At 33.2% G+C, this 20,980-nt stretch overlaps 1 protein-coding gene across 1 annotated transcript in view; it reads right to left on the bottom strand.

The window, feature by feature from the left end:
- Positions 1-19,231, bottom strand: part of LOC109069786 (endothelial PAS domain-containing protein 1-like) — a 40,690-nt gene extending 21,459 nt beyond the window's left edge. Inside the window, exons 1-2 of the mRNA XM_042736385.1 lie at positions 18,915-19,231; positions 4,425-4,615 (exon numbers count right to left, since the gene is read on the bottom strand). Coding sequence (XP_042592319.1) covers positions 4,425-4,615; positions 18,915-18,940 — 217 coding nt within the window. The 5' untranslated portion in view covers positions 18,941-19,231. The remainder of the gene's footprint in view (positions 1-4,424; positions 4,616-18,914) is intronic.
- Between the last annotated feature and the right edge of the window lie 1,749 nt (positions 19,232-20,980).

Raw genomic sequence — 20,980 nt, 5'->3', positions numbered from 1 at the left:
ATATTATACATGGTAATAAGTAAATGATTGCGCAATGAAAAAAATAGCTGATTAAGTCAAGTGAGCATTTGGAAAAACCAAAATTTCCACTCGGTTGGTAATGCCAGACTGAAATACGGATGGAGTGCCAGACTTTGGTCGAGTCCTGCAGTATATCTGGCAGAGCTTCAGGAGGGAGGTGGACTGGACAAGGACATGGAGAACAGAGCGGCTCCACGCTGGGGGGTCGGAAGCCTGTGATTGCTCCAGTGTGCTTCCTCCAGATAAGAAACTTTCTCAAGGCCCATTGAGAGCCCAGGGCTGGATTTGGGCCGAGCCTAGAGAACGCAGCCTCAGGAGAATTAGTGTTACGTCTTTGAAGGGTTCTTGGGCTACAGCTTTTATTCTGAGATGAAACAAAACTGCACCCAAATTTTGGGTTTCAGAAATTGATCATCTGGAAGAAAAGTCAACTAATCTGAATACATCTGCTGCTGATAGACATGTGTCTACAAGCGCATATGATCACCTTAGCTAGAAATATTGATATCAACTACTGATATCTCAAGGTCATGCAGAACATCTGGCAACACTTTTGCCCATCAAGACTACAGGATGCTTTGCTTTACATAATATGTGCTAAAGGTAATGGCCGTTATTAATAATGTAAAGCAAAATGAAACAAACACAAACAAACTAAAACACAACACAACAGAAAAACAAAACACAAAAACTAAAGCTAAAGCTAAAAGCACAATCCAAAACAAAACACATATAAAGACTAAAAAATAAAACACAACATCCAAAACAAAATACATAAACACAATAAAAAAAGAATATATAAATAAATACAAATCATTACTTGAAATAACATAAATGTTAAATTAAATTAAACTAAATGAAAATGTGAAGTGTTTTTATATTTCGTTTAACCTAAAGTGCTAAAATAACAGAAACTAATAAATAAAAGCTAAAAAAATAGAAAAAACGAAATGAATTATGCTAACTAAAATTACAGTAAAAACAGAAAATATAAAACTCTAATATCATTCAAAATATTTAAAAAACTATAGTAAATCAGTGATACTAAAAAAAACAATGGCACACAATTTTATGAACACATCCTGAAAACAAAAACATAAAATAAAAAACAAAGAAACAAATCAACGCAAACGAGCCAAACACAAAACACAACCCAAAACAAAACACATAAACACACACACAAAAAAAATAAATAAATAAAATTATATGTGTACACCAAGAGAAAACACAACCAAAAGAAAAAAAAACACACACAAACAAAAAAAAAAAAAAAACAAAACAAACACAATAAATAAAATGCATAAAAATTTAAACACAACCCAAAACAAAACACAATTTGACCCCAAAACAAAACACAAACCACAACAAAATGCATAAAAAAACACTAAACAAAAAAACAAACGAAACCAAAACAAAACGCAACAACAAAACAAAACCAAAACTAAACAAAAAGCTTACAGAAACTTGTTTTGACATACATCTACAGACCTCTGATCTCTGAAATTTGAACAGAGTGAGCTGAAGGAAATGGTATCTTGGAGCTTCTTACTGATAAACATGCACACATCTCTCTCTGCATATAGTTTTAAACGCTTAAAAAAGTACAGTCCACAATGACATGAAACCGTCATGTTTTGTTTTGGCCTATTTGTATGAGTCTGTGAAGTATCATAATTGCAGCAGCAGCGTCGGGTCGTTGATTTCAACAAGATTACATCAATTATTTCATAACATATTTTTTCGAGCCGCCCATGAACTAAAAGGAGCGAATCAGTTGTAGGCATCAGTGCATAGGGACTGGGGATCTTATGTAAAAGGTGTTTCCCATGCACCCTCAGCATAGGTAGGGTGATGGCGGGAGAAGGAGGCGGGATGGATGGATGTGTGGCGCCAGGGTTGGCCTGTGTTTTGGCTGGTTTGAGATGGAGAGCGCCAGCCTTAAAGAAAGCACCAATCATGCTTCCAGCACACAGCTCACAGACCTGCTGATAACACTATCTGATGTGCCATCTCGTACTGACAGGGCTGCTTTTCAATGTGTCTTTCCCCTCCCTCCCTCTTTCCATTTCTGCATGTAGCATGAACATGAACATTTGAACTGTCTAGTCACTTCAAGTCCAACGGTGCAAAGTCTTTCGATTGCTCCGAACTGAGGTCGATTCTGTGTTCTGACTGCGTACTAATTGTGTTCCCTGTCCTCTTTAGTGTCTGTGCAAACACAAAATGGAATGTCGAATGCAGGGCCTCTTTTGTCCAATTTCCGGAGATTCTAATTTTACAATAAAGACACACAAACAATACGAACGCGCTCACATCCTCTGAGAAACTTTCACAAGATCTGGAGCGGAGCACTCGGTCATCAAACACTCACCCTCATGTCATCCAAAACCAATGTGATTTTCACAAAAAGAGAACATTTTGCATAATGTTTTCATGAGATTTGAATGCTATAGAGGAGGGAAATATTTTCAGCAGTAAATTCAGAATTAAATTATTATTATTTTTAAATGATTTTTTATTAACTAAATAAATGTAACTAAATAAATAAATATAAATATTTTTATTAAATAAATCAATTAATGAATATATAAATAAATACAAATCATTACTTGAAAAATGTTAAATGAAATAAAATATTTAGGAAAAAAACTCACATTTAGTTTAACCTGAAGTGCTAAAAAAGACTAAAAATAATAAAATTAAAATTATATAGACAAAGCAAAATTACTTATACTAACTAAAATTACAGTATATACAGAAAATATATAAAAAAACTAATTCAAAAATAGTAAGAAAAAAAAAAAAACAGTGTATCGGTGATACTAAAATAACAATGGCACACAATTTTTATGTGATTTTTACAGCTTTAATCACAATCCAGGAGAAAAGAGCATTGTCAACATTATGCTAAACTTCTCCTTTTGCATTCCATGAAAGCAAGCAGACCATAATTAACCAGAAAAACATAAGGGAAGGAAATAATAACACTCAAATCACTTTTACGTGAACCATCCCTTTAACACTCACACACATTCATATCTCTTGAAGCTTGCCGTATCCATTATTAAACATACTCTGTAGGTTTTCATTAAATTGTTGTATTCATCACATGCTGTCTTTGATTTGTTATATTAGCACCTACAGCTAAACATAATTAACCCAGACATCGTTACAGCAGGTCCAATATTCACTAACGCAATTATGTCCTAACATAAAGCGCCTCCTCATTTGTATAATACAACAGTAACTTTAATGCAATGTGACATCAGGACTAAAACATTTCCTCATAACAGTGCAGTGCTAATGACAGTGAGCCCAGATAAGAGATCAAACAAGAGCTTTAGAATTTGATTATCAGCTGAGTGTGTATTTGCCACACGGCTCTGTCTTTGACGTGACGTCAAATAGAGTCGCATGGTTTGTGATGTTGTACTAACACAGGAGTCACCATTTGATAACCTTTATCAAATTACACATATAACTCTATAAAAACAGCAGAATGAGCAGCACCAGTCAATGCAGTAATAGGATTTTGATCTATGTTTTGTTATCCACCAGATTTGATTATGAAAATTTTACTTTACTGATATAAAATAACAAAAACAATATATGCATCCTACATTATAACAGTTATATGTTAACAATTCAATCATTTCTTAATACTATTCATTTTGTATCTAAATGCTTGAAATTACCTGTGAAGATAAATATGTATGCATGTAAATTTGTATGCATGCAATTTTATAATAATAATAATAATTGTTATTATTATCATCATCATTATTATTTTGTGGTTAAGTTGTAACACATAGTAAATTAAAAGCATTTTCAGAATATTTTAGTGATGCAAAAATATTAGAATTGTGGTTGAACATTTATTATAATTTTTTTTCATGTTTTGGCTGCTAACTGATAAATGGCAGATACTAAAATTTTTCAAAATGTGATGCCTATTAAAACTAAAATCAATATGTTTCGTCAATGCTAAATCAATACTATGATGTCCAATAATAATAATAACATTAAATGATAATAATAATAATTTATTTATTTATTTATTTTTATTTATCCATTTGTTTGTCTGAGTTTGAAAACATAGGGAAAGAAAAGCATGTCCATGTCTTTATAACTAGGGATGCACAAATGCTAAAATTATGGCATATGGCAGATAAAATGATCATTTGGCTGATAAACATTAGATTTAATGCCAGATTTATTGAAAATCTATAATATTTTGTCTCAAAAAATAGAGTGCACTAAAACTGAAATCTATTGTTTTTGTCCATGCTGTGATGTCCAAACTTTTGCATGTATTTTAAATGTAATAACCTAATATATTTTCATGTGTGTGTTTTTTAATGTCCAGTCCAGTTCAGTTCACATGTGGATGAGTGAGTGTGTACCTGAGGTGAGGAGTTTGCGTGTCCGCAGGTAGCTGATGGCCAGTCTCATGATGGAGGCTTTATCCAGATGTGAGCTGATGCTGTGTGGGAGAGGCAGCTGGCGGGCCAGCTCATAAAACACCTCCGTCTCCTTACTGCGCCTGCAGCGCGCCGCGTCTCGAGATTTCTCCTTACGCCGCTCTGAGCTGCACCTACAACACACAGCCATAGAGAAATACCGGCTTACTTAATGACACTTACTTCTTGTGTGTAGAAAATCTAAGAAAATAGTAAAATTGCATTGTACAATATGCAGATACTTCCACAGATAAAAATAGAAGAAAAAAAATTCTGAGGACAAAATAGCTTTAAAAGACCTAAACACAGGTACGCCGTTTACTGTCTCGTGTTTCCTCCTAAAATCTGGTCTCTGCCCTAACATTTTTATTTTTTTTTAGATTCAGCCATAATAACTAACTGTCGCTTTTCAGCTGAAGTTTTGGTGACACTCATCCTGATATTTTCTCATGCTGTATACAAACACAGACACGCTCAACCCATTTCTCATGAGGTTTCAGAGAATAACAGTCTCTTTGTGCCCTTGACAGTCTTTCTTATTCTCTTATTCTTATTCTTATTCAACTCAAGTCACTCTTGCAGATTCAGACATCAGGCCCAAAAACTGAGCCAGTGGAGAAGAGCCAGTGTCCGGCAGGTGCGAATCAATCCACACACACACAAACAAACAAGCACACAGATATCCTTTCAGATGCATTTTGCCTTAAAACAAATCTATTTTGTCACGGTCTTGATCAACATTAACTGCTGAACTCAATAAACCAGTAATAATGACACAGCAAAAGCCGCTCTTATAACATCGTATTGCTTGGTTTATTCTAGTCAGCCCAAGCTGTCAGTATAGCAGACGGGTCAGTACCAGATCTCAAGTGGGACATTCCTGGCTGGTTTAAGTGCTTATGGGAATGATCACTTATAGCTACATCCTGGATTTAATAAACAAAAATATTGTCCCAAATTAGAAAACATCTGCTCCATGACAAGCTATTATTTATCTTGTTGAATGTTGGAAGCTCTGTCAACAAAGAAAGAAAAAAAAATATGACATCAGGTTAATGTCTTATGAATGCTATAAATAATTAATCAAGGTGCATTATAGTCTGTTGTGGCTCCTATTATCATTAGTTTGTTTTAAAAATAAATAAATAAAATAAAATAAAATAAAATCCAACATTCGGATTCTCTGCCAGGTCACAAGCAATGAAGTCAAAATTGCTCTTCATAATATATCAGAAACAATACTCCTGTCCCTTCTTCCTCTTGTCCTATTTAGAGGAAAATAAATAGGTACTGGGCAGGTTTCCATGGAGACAGAGTTGAGGAGGTTGACATCCACTTTTCCTGTCCTGCATCCAATAAGACTGAAGAAGACAAATGTGCAGAAATAACGCAAACTGTTTCAATAGTTGTTTCAATGATTAAAGATTTTTATAAAAGTGTCTCTTCATAGAACCTTACAGGCGAACGATGCACCACTCAACCAGACAGTCTACTTCATTGTTAGTGCACTGAGCCAAAGGATCTTGCAGGACATTAAAAACAATGGAGATCTAGCGCTCATTCAGGACCTGAAACCGTCTAGTGAACCCTCTGAAGCAGACGTGGATGTCTACAGGCTCTGACTTAACTCTACAAGACCAAACCACTATTAACAATGGAAAACAGGTAATGACCTGAAGAATAGCTATTGTCAGAGGTTTTGTCACACCAAAGATTCCATGTAACCCGCCGCCTCGACTGCTAAATATGGCAAATGGTGAAAGTTTCATTTTCTTACTTGTTTTACCAGATGTCAGGTTTCAGAGGTTAAATTAAACTGAATGAAAATCCTCAGTTCCAATTCTAGAGTAGCTACCGTCTATTGTTTGTGGTTGTCAATACACTCTGTGGCGGTTTCCTATCAAAAAAGAAATCGGTTTTATTTTTCCCAAATTACATTTTATTTTTTTCCAAATTCCTTTTTTTTTTCATTTAAATTTTTCTTTTTTTAATTTACATTTTTCTAGACTCTAACTTAATGGTTAAATTAAATTTTATTAATCAAAAAGCATGTCTTATTAATTGAAATCATGAAACTTACAATAGTATTAAAGTATTAAGTATTTATTAAAAGTTTAACAAAAAATACATTTTTAAGACCCTATGAAATATGTCTGGATTCCATTTTAATGTTTAATTAAATTTGAACAATCAAAAGCATTACAAATTTATTTTTTATTTTTTTTAGAAAATGTTTTTTTTATTATTTTTTTATTTTTTTTCCGAAATACTTCTAAATATTTCTAGTAAATATTCCTTTAAAATAATTTTGTTATAATTATTTCATTATTAGCAGTAGCATTATCAATTCAAAATTTGTGGAATTCCGAGACATTCCGTGTTATACAGTAAATTCCATTTTTATGATTGGATTCCACGATTCCATCTGCAGTTTCCACATCTCAGAAATCGTAGGGCCCTATGAAAGGTACTAATAATGTATGTAATCTTTAGGTACTAACATGTACCTTCAAGGAACTTATATGCAGCATTTGGGTAACAGAAGGCACAAAGATGTTTGTTTTAGCTTTTGTACATTAGAATACCACTCTAGTGACAGCTTTACACTTCTTTCTAAGAGTGCAGGACTTTCATTCTAGAATGTATTTTAGGAAATCTGCATACAATGTATTTGATTGCCATGACAGTAACTCCACTCACTAGCTGCTGATCCGTGTCGTCCTCTCAGCTAAGGTGAAGAAATGCTCGAATGAAACAAGTTAAAATAAATTGGTCCACCTTAAAAGGAAAATTTGCTAAAAATGTATTCACTCAAGATGATAGGTTTGTTTCTTCATCAGAACTGGATCTCCAACAGATTTGGAGAAAATTAAGAGAAACTTGCTCACCAGTGGATCCTGTGCAGTGAATGGGTGCCGTCAGAATGAGAGTCCAAACAGCTGATAAAATATCACAATATTTTCTTAAAACTGTTTTGGACTGTTTTCACTTGTAAGCAGCGCTTGATCTGTGCATATTTCTCTCTTGATTCAGATTAGTCGACTTTTTCACTGAAGAAAGCAATATTATGGATAGATGACACGTATTTTAGCCGGAATCAATTGTATGAAGTTATAACATCTTGATGAAATAGTTTTACAAACATGCAGTTTTTTGCTTCACAAGATGTTATTTGATGAACTGCAGTCACGAGGATTACTTGTGGATTATTGTGATGTTTTTATCAGCTGTTTTTACTCTCATTCTGACGGCACCCATTCACTGCAGAGCATCCATTGGTGAGCAAGTGATGTAATGCTGAATTTCTCCTAATCTGTTCCCATGAAGAAACAAACTTATTTACATCTTGGATGGCCTGAGGGTGAGTATATTTTCAGCCACTTTTAATTTTTTTGATCAATCTGAATGATATTAAGCAGGCATGATGCAACAAGTAATGTGTCTGTTCACACAGCAGTTTGCAAATCAATCACAGCCAGTCAGAACATAATTAAAGTGTAAGGATGTTTAAATCAATTCTCCTATCCCTGCTTGAAATGAAGAGACAGTTATTAAGTAAATAAAATTATTTACAAATGTTTAATTAAAAAAAGTATTATTTGCAAGCAAATAATTTTTAAATAATCATTATTAATTCATAGTTAAATACAAAAAAGTGAATATAATTAATTAAAAATTAAATAAGCAATCCATGCAGCTTTGAAGTCTGTATTCAATAGGCCTATGTGACATTAAAATCCACTGTTGGTGACACATTATTCTTTTGAAATTAGGTTCACAGCAATACAAATATTCCTTACATATGCTTGCTTTCAAAATCAAACAAACATCAGTTTATTCAGTGAAACAGAACTTCACATGCTGTTGAACCGTCCCGACCAAACCGAGAATTCAAGGTTATTTAACGCACAACGTCAACCTGTCACGAGGACGTTATCTGTTTCAGTTTGACAAATGAGCTACTGTATGAGATTCCTGAAGTCACCCAGCTGAAGCTGAAATATGAGCTGCTTTCAGATCCTAACAAAGCCACAAATAAACAGATTAACGAAAACTTAACGGAGCGACTGACTTGAACTATGTTTAGCAGGTGAGCAGAGCAGGTGGACCAGTGGCCTCGCGCTCACAGATGTGGTTAATAAAACGGTCGCACAGCACGGAAGCAGCAATAAACAAACACGAAACCTGACTAAGCAGTCTTGACCTATTCAGGCATGCAAACAATGACACGCGACCTTATGACTGGAAGAATGGTCATTTGCCTTGCATGAAATGCACTAAATTAAGCGCTGTCCCTCCAGCTATTCCAGCCCCACACTGAGTGGGCCTCTCCAGGAACCTACAATACTGCTGACCTTCACTGTCTGAACGGCTTCTGTGTCGCACAAGACACCTAGCAATTTAACGGCAACCTACATAAATACTGATACAAGATAAATCCAGAATTTTTATATCAAGTAATATAACATTTTACATATAATATCAATTTTAATATCAATTTTATATATATATATATATATATATATATATATATGCTGTTGATGAATGAATGAACAGTAGGCTACATATAGTGTGCCTCCCATCCAATAAATAAAATGTAATTTATTCCTGTGATGCAAACTGAATTTTCAGCATAATTTCTCCAGTCTTCAGTGTCACATGATCCTTCAGAAATCAGTCTAAGATGCTGATTTGGTGCTCAAGAAACATTTCTTATTATTATCAATGTTCAAAACAGTTGTGCGGCTTAATATTTTTGTAGAAATTTCTGATAATTTTTTTTTTTCAGGGTTCTTTGATAAATAGAAAAGGAATTAATAAAAATAACAGCATTTATTTGAAATATATATCTTTTGTCGCTATAATGTCTTTACTGTAATTTTTGCTTAATTTAACAAATCCTTGCTAAATAAGTCTTAATTTCTTAAAACAAACAAACAAACAAACCAAAAAGACCCTAAACTTTTGAACACTATTTGTGCATATATTTATACACTGTAATTATATCAGAAAATTCGATAATAAACAAAATTAGATTCAAATTATTTTGCAGATGATTATATATTATGATTATATTTGCAAAAAATATAATATAAATAATACAGCATATTTATATGGATGAACTGAGGAGGGTAACTTTTTTTTCTCTTTTTTAATGATAATGAAATCTAAAAATGGTCAAGAATGTGTTGAAAGCAGAGAATAAACCATAACAGCTGGTGCATGAAATCACCTCACTGAGTCTGTGGATGCAGGTCTCAGCCTTTTCTCAAGGAATTCCTAGCATGAGATAAATGAGCAGTGATGCAGTTTTAGACTTGCACAATGAATCATCATGGTCCACTCCTCATATGTGAGACCTGATGCATAATACTGATTCTCCCATCAGCGTAACAGCGTATTATACAACCTTCCCCTCAACCATATCTTAGTCAGCATCAGAACATACTTTGAAACTCAAAGTTGCGAGACACTAATGATGCATGAATGAAGCGAGACGTAACTTCAAATGATCCCTATAAAGCACATACCATACATATGTTTCTTAGCGGCAACTGACATTCAACAGAAACAATTGTTTTACATTGCATTACATCAGAGTCAAGTATTCAAACAGCAACAGGTTAAAAAAAACTAATGATTGTGATGCAGTTCACTAATCGTTTAATTTTAGCTCTCTGCATTACAGTGCAGAAGTCAGGAAATGATGCTGGCCTACTGTACATCTCTGACCAGCCAATAAATATAGAAGTAATGACTCCATCTGTGATAATTCACTTCAAAATTCAGATTCTCAATGAACATGAATAATGCAAACTTGTGATATATCTTGTTTGAAAGTGCAAAGAAGTGTTGTTTTAGTATTATTTTTTATGCTATTGTAGTATTTATAAATATTTTAAATTTAGGAATTTTTTTTTTTAGATTTTCCTTTTGAGTTTAACTTAAGAAATTTAATTTAGAAATGATGATTTTTTTAAATTACCAGAAAGTATTTTTATAGTTTAAAATAATAACAACACTGGTGCAAAGACATAAATCGAAAATAATTATTTAATTTTCATGCAGTTTTTTTAAAAGAATAATATTTGTGAACTAAAATTTAAACCAGAAAAGATTTTTGTTATTACAGACAAAATAACATTAACTGAAATAAGATATATTAAAAATATATTGTATTATTGTATTTCAGCTAACATTTTAATTTAAACAATTTAATTTAGATTTACTTGAAGTACTAAAATAACTGAAATGAAATGAAAAAAAAAAAAACTATATAGACATATTGAAAAACCAATTAATAAAAACAAACTAATAGAAATGACAAAAAACAATTGCTACAACTAAATAAAATAGAATTTAATTTAATTTAATTAATAAATTTAACTATAATACCACATCAATAATATTAAAATTACACAGCTTCAGAAGACGTGAGGTACATGGATCACTTCATGGGTTTTTTTTATTTATTTTACTGGTGAGGTGAATCAGAAAAGAGCATAGGAAATCAATAAAACAGAGCAACTTGGACATTGGACAACTTGGAAAAATCCTACAGGTTTTAAATCAAATGAGGGAAAATGATGACAGAAGTTTTATTTATGAGTGAAAAAAGAGCAGTTTGTATTGAATGTCAAAACAGGTAAGTAGTACGGCAGTCTCTCTGCTTGATCTGAATCATATTGTGAGTGTATGGTTCTGCGTAGCCTCAGGTAGAACTAGAAGTGTCGCCGCAGCCATCTGCTGTCCTGTCACACAACTATTTTCATAACAAACAGCTCATGCTTTAGGACACAGCAGCCAGATGCTAAAGGTCCAGACACAAGCCCCCAGGCCCTCGAGTGTTTGTGAACAGAGCAAACAGTTGATGGGTAACAGGGTGCAAGGTGCAGCGCTGCAAGCTCTTCACATCTCACCAGTTACATTTCACCCTTTAAAGGGAGAGTTTACCCTAGTCTCACAAAAAAAGAAGAAAATTCTGTCAGCACATTCTCACCCTCACGTCGTTCCAAACCAGTGTGATTTCAGTTTTTCTGTGGAACACAAAATATAGATATTTTCCGTATGATAAAATCTGTAATATTAAAGTTCAAAAGACTCAGAATGACAGATTTTCACACGTTTTCAATATATTGGTTCTACAAATAAATGCCATCATATGATGTATTACTCATAGCACTCGTATCATTTTATGCTTAAATATGCACTAAACTGAAAACAAATATGATTTGTTTTTAATTGCAAAATTATTAAATAAATAAAAGCTAATATTAATTGTGCATATTTTTCTTACAGACTAAAGATAATTTATTATAGTGTCAAAATCATAAATAATAAAGTGAATCATCAAAAAACAAAAAAACAAATTGCATATTGGTTATTGGACACTATACACATAATAATAATAATAATAATAATAATAATAATAATAATAAATATAAAAATCTGCATATCAAAATCAAAATCTATAATTATATATTCTCTAAATTGTATATATTCTATAAATTGTGTGTGTGTGTGCAGAGAGAGTTACACTGTTATATTTTATTAATAAAATATAGACATGAATTTTAGAATTTTGTAGTCAATTTTTATATAAATCACAAATTTAAAAAATATTGCGTTATATTTTATACATATATTTTTATTAGTAAAACATAGACATTAATTTTAGAATTTTGTAATCAAATTTCTTATGTATTATAAATTTAAAAAATATATATTTCTGTTATATTTTATTCATATATTTTTGTATTAGTAAAATGTAGAAATGAATTTTTATATTTTGCAGTACATTTTTTATTTAACATTTTATTTATTTGTTGATTGCTTTAATTTTCCAAATTAATTCATCTAGTTAAACTGTAACACAAAAAGTAGTCTTTGTCCAGGCTTCTCTTGACTCACATTCACACTTGCACACATTCAGATATTGTTTTTTAAATACATCAGTGAAGACAATGTGACTTCAAATAGCAGATCTCAGATCTGGTCACTGCCAGTTTTCGATGTATGGAAACAAGCAGCTTGGACTTCATCATTTGGATGATGGATTGCATTTTGCTATCTTTTTCAATTCAGTACAATCAATGGAGATAAATAATACCCCCTCCAACTATAGTATGTGCTGTAAACACATTAACAAAATACAAACCAGGTGTCCAGCCACATGTAAGTTCAGCTCAAGTCCAGTCTGGCTTTGCTAATGTATAACACAGAGGTGAAGCGCAGGTGCCTGACCACTCATTCTAATGACAAACACCAAAGCTTGCTTACAGTCTGCTTTCCTGTCGTTTTGGCATCTTGCTAAACACAAACAGAGAACAATGTGGTCCCGGCTAATCTCTGATCCTCTGGAACAGAACGTTCTCAAACTCAACCAAACAAGCATCGCTGGCTCAACCCTCTCCACCAGAGAGAGAAGATCATGGATGGAGTCCACGTTGTGCTGACGGCAACACTTACATACGCATACAGACACAGCCCACACAGACACAATTCAATTTAATTCATGTTCATTGTTACAGCACTTTTCACAATACAGACTGAATGCATGGTTCAATGATATAACACCATTAGCCTTATCTGTTCACCATCACTCCGGAGGATTCAGAATTAACAATACTCAAAAATTTTCAATATTCATATAAAGTATATTAATAATAAATTACATCATCTGGTGGATTTCTAAAAATAGCATCCAATGTGCATCATTTTAAACATTTAAAAAGCCTTTTTAAAGATTGAAATTAAGTTGAAGTTTTTTGGTTGGGGATTTTTTGTCTTTTTTATGATATATCTACAAATATTTCCACTTTACTCCCCTTCTGGGGCTTAGTTAGTTAGTTAGTTAGTTAGTTAGTTAGTTATTTGAGAAGATGCTCTTGTACAACACTTTTTTCTTTTATATATTATGAAAAATGTTATATTACAAAACACAAAATAAATGGACATAAATAAAAAATATATATTTATGTTAATACTAATAACTATTAATATTTATTAATTATGTTTTTATCATTGCTTACTGATGGTAACTCATTATACTGTTTAAAGCAAAATATATAAAACAAAATGTTATTGGACAATTACACAAATTTAGTGAATAATAATAATTATTATTGTTATTATTATTATTTTTATTATTGTTGTTGTTGTTGTTATATAATTAATCTTTAAAATAATCTGTATAGTTCTAAATGTAATTATACAAGTTATAATTACAAAAATATATTTATAAATTATAATATTTCCAAAACCTGATTATTTACGATGGCCTAGACTTTATTTGATCTATCAGGAATTCAATGAATTTTGAAAAGTGTACATTTTGATCAAATGTTGACTTTATTCATACCATAAGCAAATTTAGGCTCAGTGACTATTTCTTTAGGGTTTGTGAAATATTTTCACAATATGAAATATTTCAGTGAATCAAACTCTTTTGCATCATAACACTGTTCATATATTTAAATGAAAATAAATGTAGATAAATATTGCCACAGATTTTTACTGAATTTTACGTCTTCCATTTTTTGTGGCTTTTAAAATATCATTGGCTACAATGTCAATTGCAAAATGACGGAAATATAAATTGATTTTAAAAACTATTGCTTGATATCAAATTTATACACACAAAAATATCAGGTTAAATGAGAGAGCCGACACTACAACGAATTAGGATCATTCAGATGAGGCTCCAATTCTGCCACACTCATGTTCACTCATACAGCAGATCTAATTTTCAGGAATTCTACGCAATTATAGGAAATAGGGGCCAAAGTTTACTGTGATTGTCGATGACGTAGTTAAGTGATGGGACCAAATAAGGGTAATGAGAGTAAAGTTCATCTGGAAGCAGCTGATGTTAGAAATTGATGTGAGAGTGAAGTATGCAGCAGGAGGAAGAACGGGGTTGACTAACAGGAAGTGACAGGAGACAGTGGTCTGGAGGAGCTAAAGAGTGGAAAAACACTGGTAAAGATCAGTATGCCTTAAGAAAGAGAAGATGGGAGCGATACGGAATCAGAGGCAAGCGGAGAGATTGGAGTAAGACGGAGAAAAACAAGAAAAAGAGAAGGAGAGAATAAGCTCCCAGACCGAGAGCAGTGCCTCGCACCCCTGCCGTTAGCCGAGGGTGGGACGATGAAGTCTCCATTCAGACCCTCTCTAGAGATCCTGTCACAATAAACTGCACATTTCTGTTTAGACAAGTCCTACAGCTGGGAGGCTCTTTGAATTTCTCCACCAAAGTCTCATATCTTGGATTCTCCTGTGAAAACAAAGGTCTTAAATGCCCACATCAGTTCTACTCAAATACCCATCGCTGATACCAACAAATGACACAAAGAGGAGAAGATAGAAAGCATGCGGTAAAGCTTCCAGCCTTTTGATGATATCTGATAAATATGTCAATATAAATGCTCTTTAAAGGGATTTAATGTTGATTCTTCAGAGGAACCATCATTGCAGTTTTGTAAATATTGTTGGCGGCAATGCACTCAGAAAAGAACATGAATAAAATGCAGTAAAATCTATATAATGATACAAAAAAGCAGTAGTTATTTATGTATACTTTTAACAAAACATTCTGATATGAACAATATGAGGCTTCTGTGAGGATTATTTTTAAGTAATTGCACTAAAGAGTTAGATTCAATTAACAAAACAGTTTGAATGGAAAAAGCATCATACTTAAGAGCGCAAAACAATTCTATGGACACAAAAAATTATACAGTATATATAAATTAAAACTACACTTTTTTTTTTTACTTAGGTTAGTTTAAGGAATACTTTAATTCACATGGATGCATAAAAATAAAAAAAATGCATTAAAAACTTGCATAAATTTCAAATAAATTCTGTTATTATGAACCTTCTAACAAAAATGCATCATGTTTCCACAAAAATATTTTATTTTTTTGGTTGCAATAATATTTCACAATATATATATTTTTTTTTATCAAATAAATGCAGCCTTGTTCAGCATAAGAGACTGTTCAAAAACCTACCAATTTTTGTAAAAATTGAAAAAAAAAAAAATTTTATTGTTCAAAAATCAACCAATTATTTACAAAAAATACCAATCCAAAATTTTTTAATGTTGTATGAATTAAGTTGATTTATATGGTGACAGCAGGAAGAGTGTCAAGTGTGTCTCGTTGTATTTGTGAGCCATTTGTTTAGTATAATAATAATGGCTAAATATATTTGGTATTATGAAAATTGCAAGCATGTTGCATTGAGAAAGGATGTTATAAACACCACATTTATAAGATGGTCTGAATTAATTCTGAATGTTCACACACAGTACAAGCCAAAATCCTTGCGAAATACTCTGAGACCCCTGAAGCTACTCAAGGCGATGGCCAGAGGCTGACAGAAACTGTAAATGATGGAACATGACCAACCTTTGAGGCTCTTGGAAAAACAAGCCTTTATCTGCACTTCAGAAAAACTCCAAAATCATACCACCACATACAATTCACTGCAGTTTCCAGCTGAAATGAGCACTAGTGACAGAAAAACGCCACCAACTTTTATTCCCTTTCATACAAATTATGATTACAGGGACATAATATAGATAATAAGATAATAACTCCTGGTAACCTTAAAACACATTTTCCACAGTGCATGATTTGTAAACAAATGCATTTTGAAGTTTGCATCACATAATTAGATCCATATGGCTTTTCTAACATAGTAAACTTGCTTGATAGCGCACATGGTGCACTTGTGCCGTGAAACACCAGTCACGATAAAAGGGCTCAAAGACTTGTAGAAGCAAGCTAAAATGACAGTTGCTTCAGCAAATGTTTTTATTTCTTTTTATTTTATTTTACATTTGCTTTAGCTCACACTAGCAAGTTTAGGGGTAGAGTTTAGTGTAGGTAGTACAATGCTTTCAGAAGCAACATCATTTTGCAGAAATGTCATCACAGGCACTTTTTTCCAATGAGCCTGGTTTGGAAGTTGTGAATACAAGGTCAGCAACTTTCTTCTTTGAATGAAGAGTTTTAGGGGCAGATTCACAAACAGCTTGTGCCAGGAAAACCCTCTTTTGGTTAAAAATTAGCAATGAAAAGGCATGCAAAAGTTATTATTGTGGTTATTATTTAGTAAATCCAGCCCTTAGACTCTAATCTCAGGTTAGGTAACTACAGTAGATGCAGGTAAGCGGTTATGTTGCAGCAGAGCACAGAACAATGCACTGAAACAGTACACAAGTTGGATCAGACTAATGGCCAGCTCTCAGCATGAGGGAGCTAACAGTGCCGCTCACAAAACACAGCCTTTCTCTTCGTAAATGAGCCACTGCACCGTTTTCTAACTCAGGCACAGAATGAACCAGGGAGACAAAGCCTGGTGATTCAGAGTGACATAATAGAGAACTACAACAAACGATGAGCCAAAAAAGGCCAGAATGAACATCAAAAAGCCACCCTGCATGAATTATAACGCTACAGCAATCAATTCGGTCCTACTGACAAGCACACAAATACTTAACGCTCAGTCAAAACACTGATGACTACTTCACTAATGACTTCATTAGAGGCTTGCTTAATTCTGTTGCGCCTTATGGTTACAAACAATTGCACTTCTGATAAAACATATTAGTGATGCACCAACTTTTCAGCAATGTAATGACTGCGAATGAATCTGGTTAAGATAGTTTTAAAGAGCCAAAATCGCTGACTGAAATGGTGATGTTTAATTCGCACTTCTTTGATTGCACAGCACACTGTCACAGTGTTTTTATCAGAGTGCTGATTATTAAATAATTTAGAATAATTGCTATTTTATATGCTATTTTCTGTTTTGTGAAAACTTAAAAAAAAAGAAAGAAAGAAAGAAAGTTTTTAATGAAAACAGTTTCTGTAAAAATTCATTTTGGTGGATCATTATAATCTACTGAAGCTCAAGAAAGGTGACTCTGGTTATCTTACACAACATGCATGAATACAAACATGCCAAAATATATATAAAACATGTCGGGGTTGATCTAATCTCTCTCCTAGCAACAGTAAACCACCAAAACATATGGGTTCAGTATAGACAGACACAAACAAACACACACACACCTATATGCACGTAAACACATCCCTTCTCGGCCTCTTGTGTTTTATCTTGTGTCTCACAGTTTGTGGTCAGTGACAGGCAGGATCACAGTCTTGTGTCTTGAGGTTAAAGGTTTTGCACTCTTTCTGAATCAGCCACGCTGATGTAGAGATACATTCTTTTCATTTGAGTTTAGTAGCAATGTTTGGTTATGTTCTGCCACTCTGAGATTCATCAGATAAGGGGCAGAAAGCTTGTTAGGGAACAATTGTCACGAGGATGAGGCAGACTTCAAGGCGCTCTCTGAGCTGTTGGACACGCACACAAAACCATTCTCTATTATTCTCTCATTAGCACTCTGATGGTCTTTAATCTTCACAGATATAGACATCTCTAAGCTCCCAGAGTTTTCCAGACTTTATACAGCTCATTTTATAGCCTATTAACATGCTGTCTGATAAGTAGTACTTAAATCCTGCTCACTGTTATAAACTCTTACCCACTATATATAAACTTTTAAAATAAGTTTAACTGCTACCTTAAATGTGGTGCTACCTTAAAAACTGCTACCTCGAAATTTAAAGTGGAGCCAAAGTCATAAATTGCAGATTCAGTTTAATTACTGATAAAAACAATTTACTAAAAACTCATAAAATTAAGTAGACATTACACCAATTATATGTTAAATTGATTAAAAAAAATGTAATGATGAAAATATTTATACATTTTACAATGTAACTTACTATTATTAACACTTTGCAATAATAATAGTACACGATAATAGGAATTTATAAATAATTTAATAATAATAATCAACAACAATAATTATTATTAGTAGTAGTATTATAAAAGGTTTAATCAAATGTATAATAAATAGGCTACTGCATTTTAAAATAATGTCACATGTAAATGCTTTCAGCTGATTTCAGCACAGGACTATACTATTTATGTCTGAAATTTAAAAAAAGAAAAAAGATCCACAAATAAATATAATATAAATTATTAAAATATATTTTTATGGCGTTTTCTCACATTCCTACAAATTATTATTAGGCTACTTCGAATAGGCTACTTTCAATATTCAGTAAGGAAATATGTAGCCTAATAGTCTTCTTGCAGTAACTCATGTAGCCTATATCAGTTGATTTGTTCATTATTTTCGAATTTAAAGTAGCCTATTTAACATTATCAAGAAGCAACATTCTCAGACTCAGCATGACAAAGAATATAGGACACTTTTCTTTCTTTCTCGTCGGTGTGCGCACTGCGCAGCGGAGTTTCATAGAGATCCACTTGTTGCTGCAGCTCCATAAAAACCCTGAACTGCGCTGTTTACCAAAGAAAACATTACTCACAGCCCGCTGAACTCACCTCTTCTTCTCTTTCTCCGCTGTCATCTCTCCTAATTCCCGCAGTTCAACAGCAGTGCGATCTCTGCGCAGACGGGACGCGCTCCAAGCCCCCGCAGACGCTCGTGTTAAATCACAGAAAAGGGCGCAAAAGTGATCGTGAAAATGCGGTAGAGTCCACCAGCAGGGCACAAGTGACTGTACAGTCTCAGAACACTGCCAAGGATCGTACAGTCTCCCGCTTTTGTTAAATCCACGCGCGGTGGGGCTCGTCGCGCTGAGGGAGTTTCTCGCTTGTTTTGTGGTCAGCGAAGTTCGCAGCGCCGCACTGAAGAACGCTTGACAGCTGAGCAATCAATCACTGCTCTCTGATTGGCTGGAGCCGCCGTCGGGACCCGCCCACCGTCTGCGCTGACCTTCTCCCAGAGCCAGCATCAAACTTTAACCAGACTCATTTCATCAGTTCAGTTGAAAATAACAGCTCTATGACTGTAACTCTGCAAGATGGCATGTCCCTCTGGAGCAGGACTGAGTGGACAAGTAACCCAAAAGGCTATTGAAAAAGACATTCAGGGATGAGGGACACCTGTAGCCTAATAATTCAAGAATCATTGGTAGGCTACATTAGTTCATTAGGACAATGTATGGCTTTCCTGAGAATCTCTGGCTATTTTAAAATTATCGTAACAGCATTACTATTTTAGAAATCGCATTATTTATACAAAACACAAAATATGTAGCTTCAAAAATATCTTTCTTAATGTGTTCACTTGGTCAGAGGAACATATTAAAATAATTAGAATAGAAAACATTAATAGGTTCATTTTTAAATGATTGTTTTTGGTGTATTAGTCTGTTGGCTCTGATTTTCAGCAACTAGCATTAACTCCACACTGTAATTTGGGGTAAAAATATATGCAGAATATGTGTAGTGTATTCCAGCCTGAAAGTGAATTGGAACAGAACAAGCCTTTTCTTTTCCCTTTCTTTTCCAGAACAGGGTGTTAGTGTATGTAATTTGTATTTTAAATACTATCTAGTACAACTGTCTATTCACACGTTTATGCTATATTATACACATACTGCCGTTCAATAGGAATGTTTTTTAAAGAAGTCTCTTTTGCTCACCAAGGCTGCATTTATTTAAACAAAAATATAGAAAAAAAAACAATGTTGTTAAATATTATTACCTTTTAAAATAACTACTGTTTTCTATTTTAATGTACTTTAAAATATAATTTATTCCTGTAATGCAAAGCTGAATTTTTTATCAGCCATTACTTCATTCTTCAGTGCCACAAACTCCTTCAGAAATCAGAAAATTAAAAAGAACATTTATTCAAAATAGATCTTTTCTAACAATATAAGTCTTTATTGTTTATCAGTTCAACACATCCTTGCTGAATTAAAAAAAGAAAGAAAAAGAAAAAAATACTGACCCCAAACCTTTGAACAGTATTGTGTATTGTTACAAAAGATTTCTATTGTAAATAAATGTTGTTCTTTCTTACTTTTTTATTTATCAAAGAATCCTGAAAAAAAAAGGATCACAGGTTCCCAAAAAATATTAAGTAGAATAACTGTTATCAACATTTATAATAAATCAGCATATTAAAACGATTTCTGAAGGATCGTGTGACACTGAAGACTGGAGTAATGATGCTGAAAATTAAGCTTTGCATCACAGAAATAAATTATGTTTTAAAATATATTCAAATAGCAAACTGTTATTTTACATTGCAAAGCCTACCTGCAAAGCTAGCTGGAAAAAAAAAGCTGCTTTAAACACAAAAGATTGTCACATCAAACGTTGATTTGATTTAGTTAATAGAAGTTAATTGATAAAGAAAATCTATTTATTACATTATTTTTGACAGCATCCTCATTTCACAGCATTTTTACACAAGTGCCTACAACTTTTAACAGTACTTTGCAGCTAGGTTTCTTGAAGCATCTTATTTATTTATGAGATTTTTTTTGAAAGTGTCTTCATTTTTTAACAGTACTTTGCAGCTAGGTTTCTTGAAGAGACTGATGATGATCAGATCAGATCTCTGCGTGGAGCACTGGCTGCTGTCAGACTAAAAT

The sequence above is a fragment of the Cyprinus carpio genome, chromosome B13, assembly GCF_018340385.1.
Source record: "Cyprinus carpio isolate SPL01 chromosome B13, ASM1834038v1, whole genome shotgun sequence".
In the NCBI taxonomy this organism is placed as follows: Eukaryota; Metazoa; Chordata; class Actinopteri; order Cypriniformes; family Cyprinidae; genus Cyprinus; species Cyprinus carpio.
Note: the sequence above shows the minus strand (reverse complement) of the source record. Positions and strands in the feature narration are given on the sequence as shown.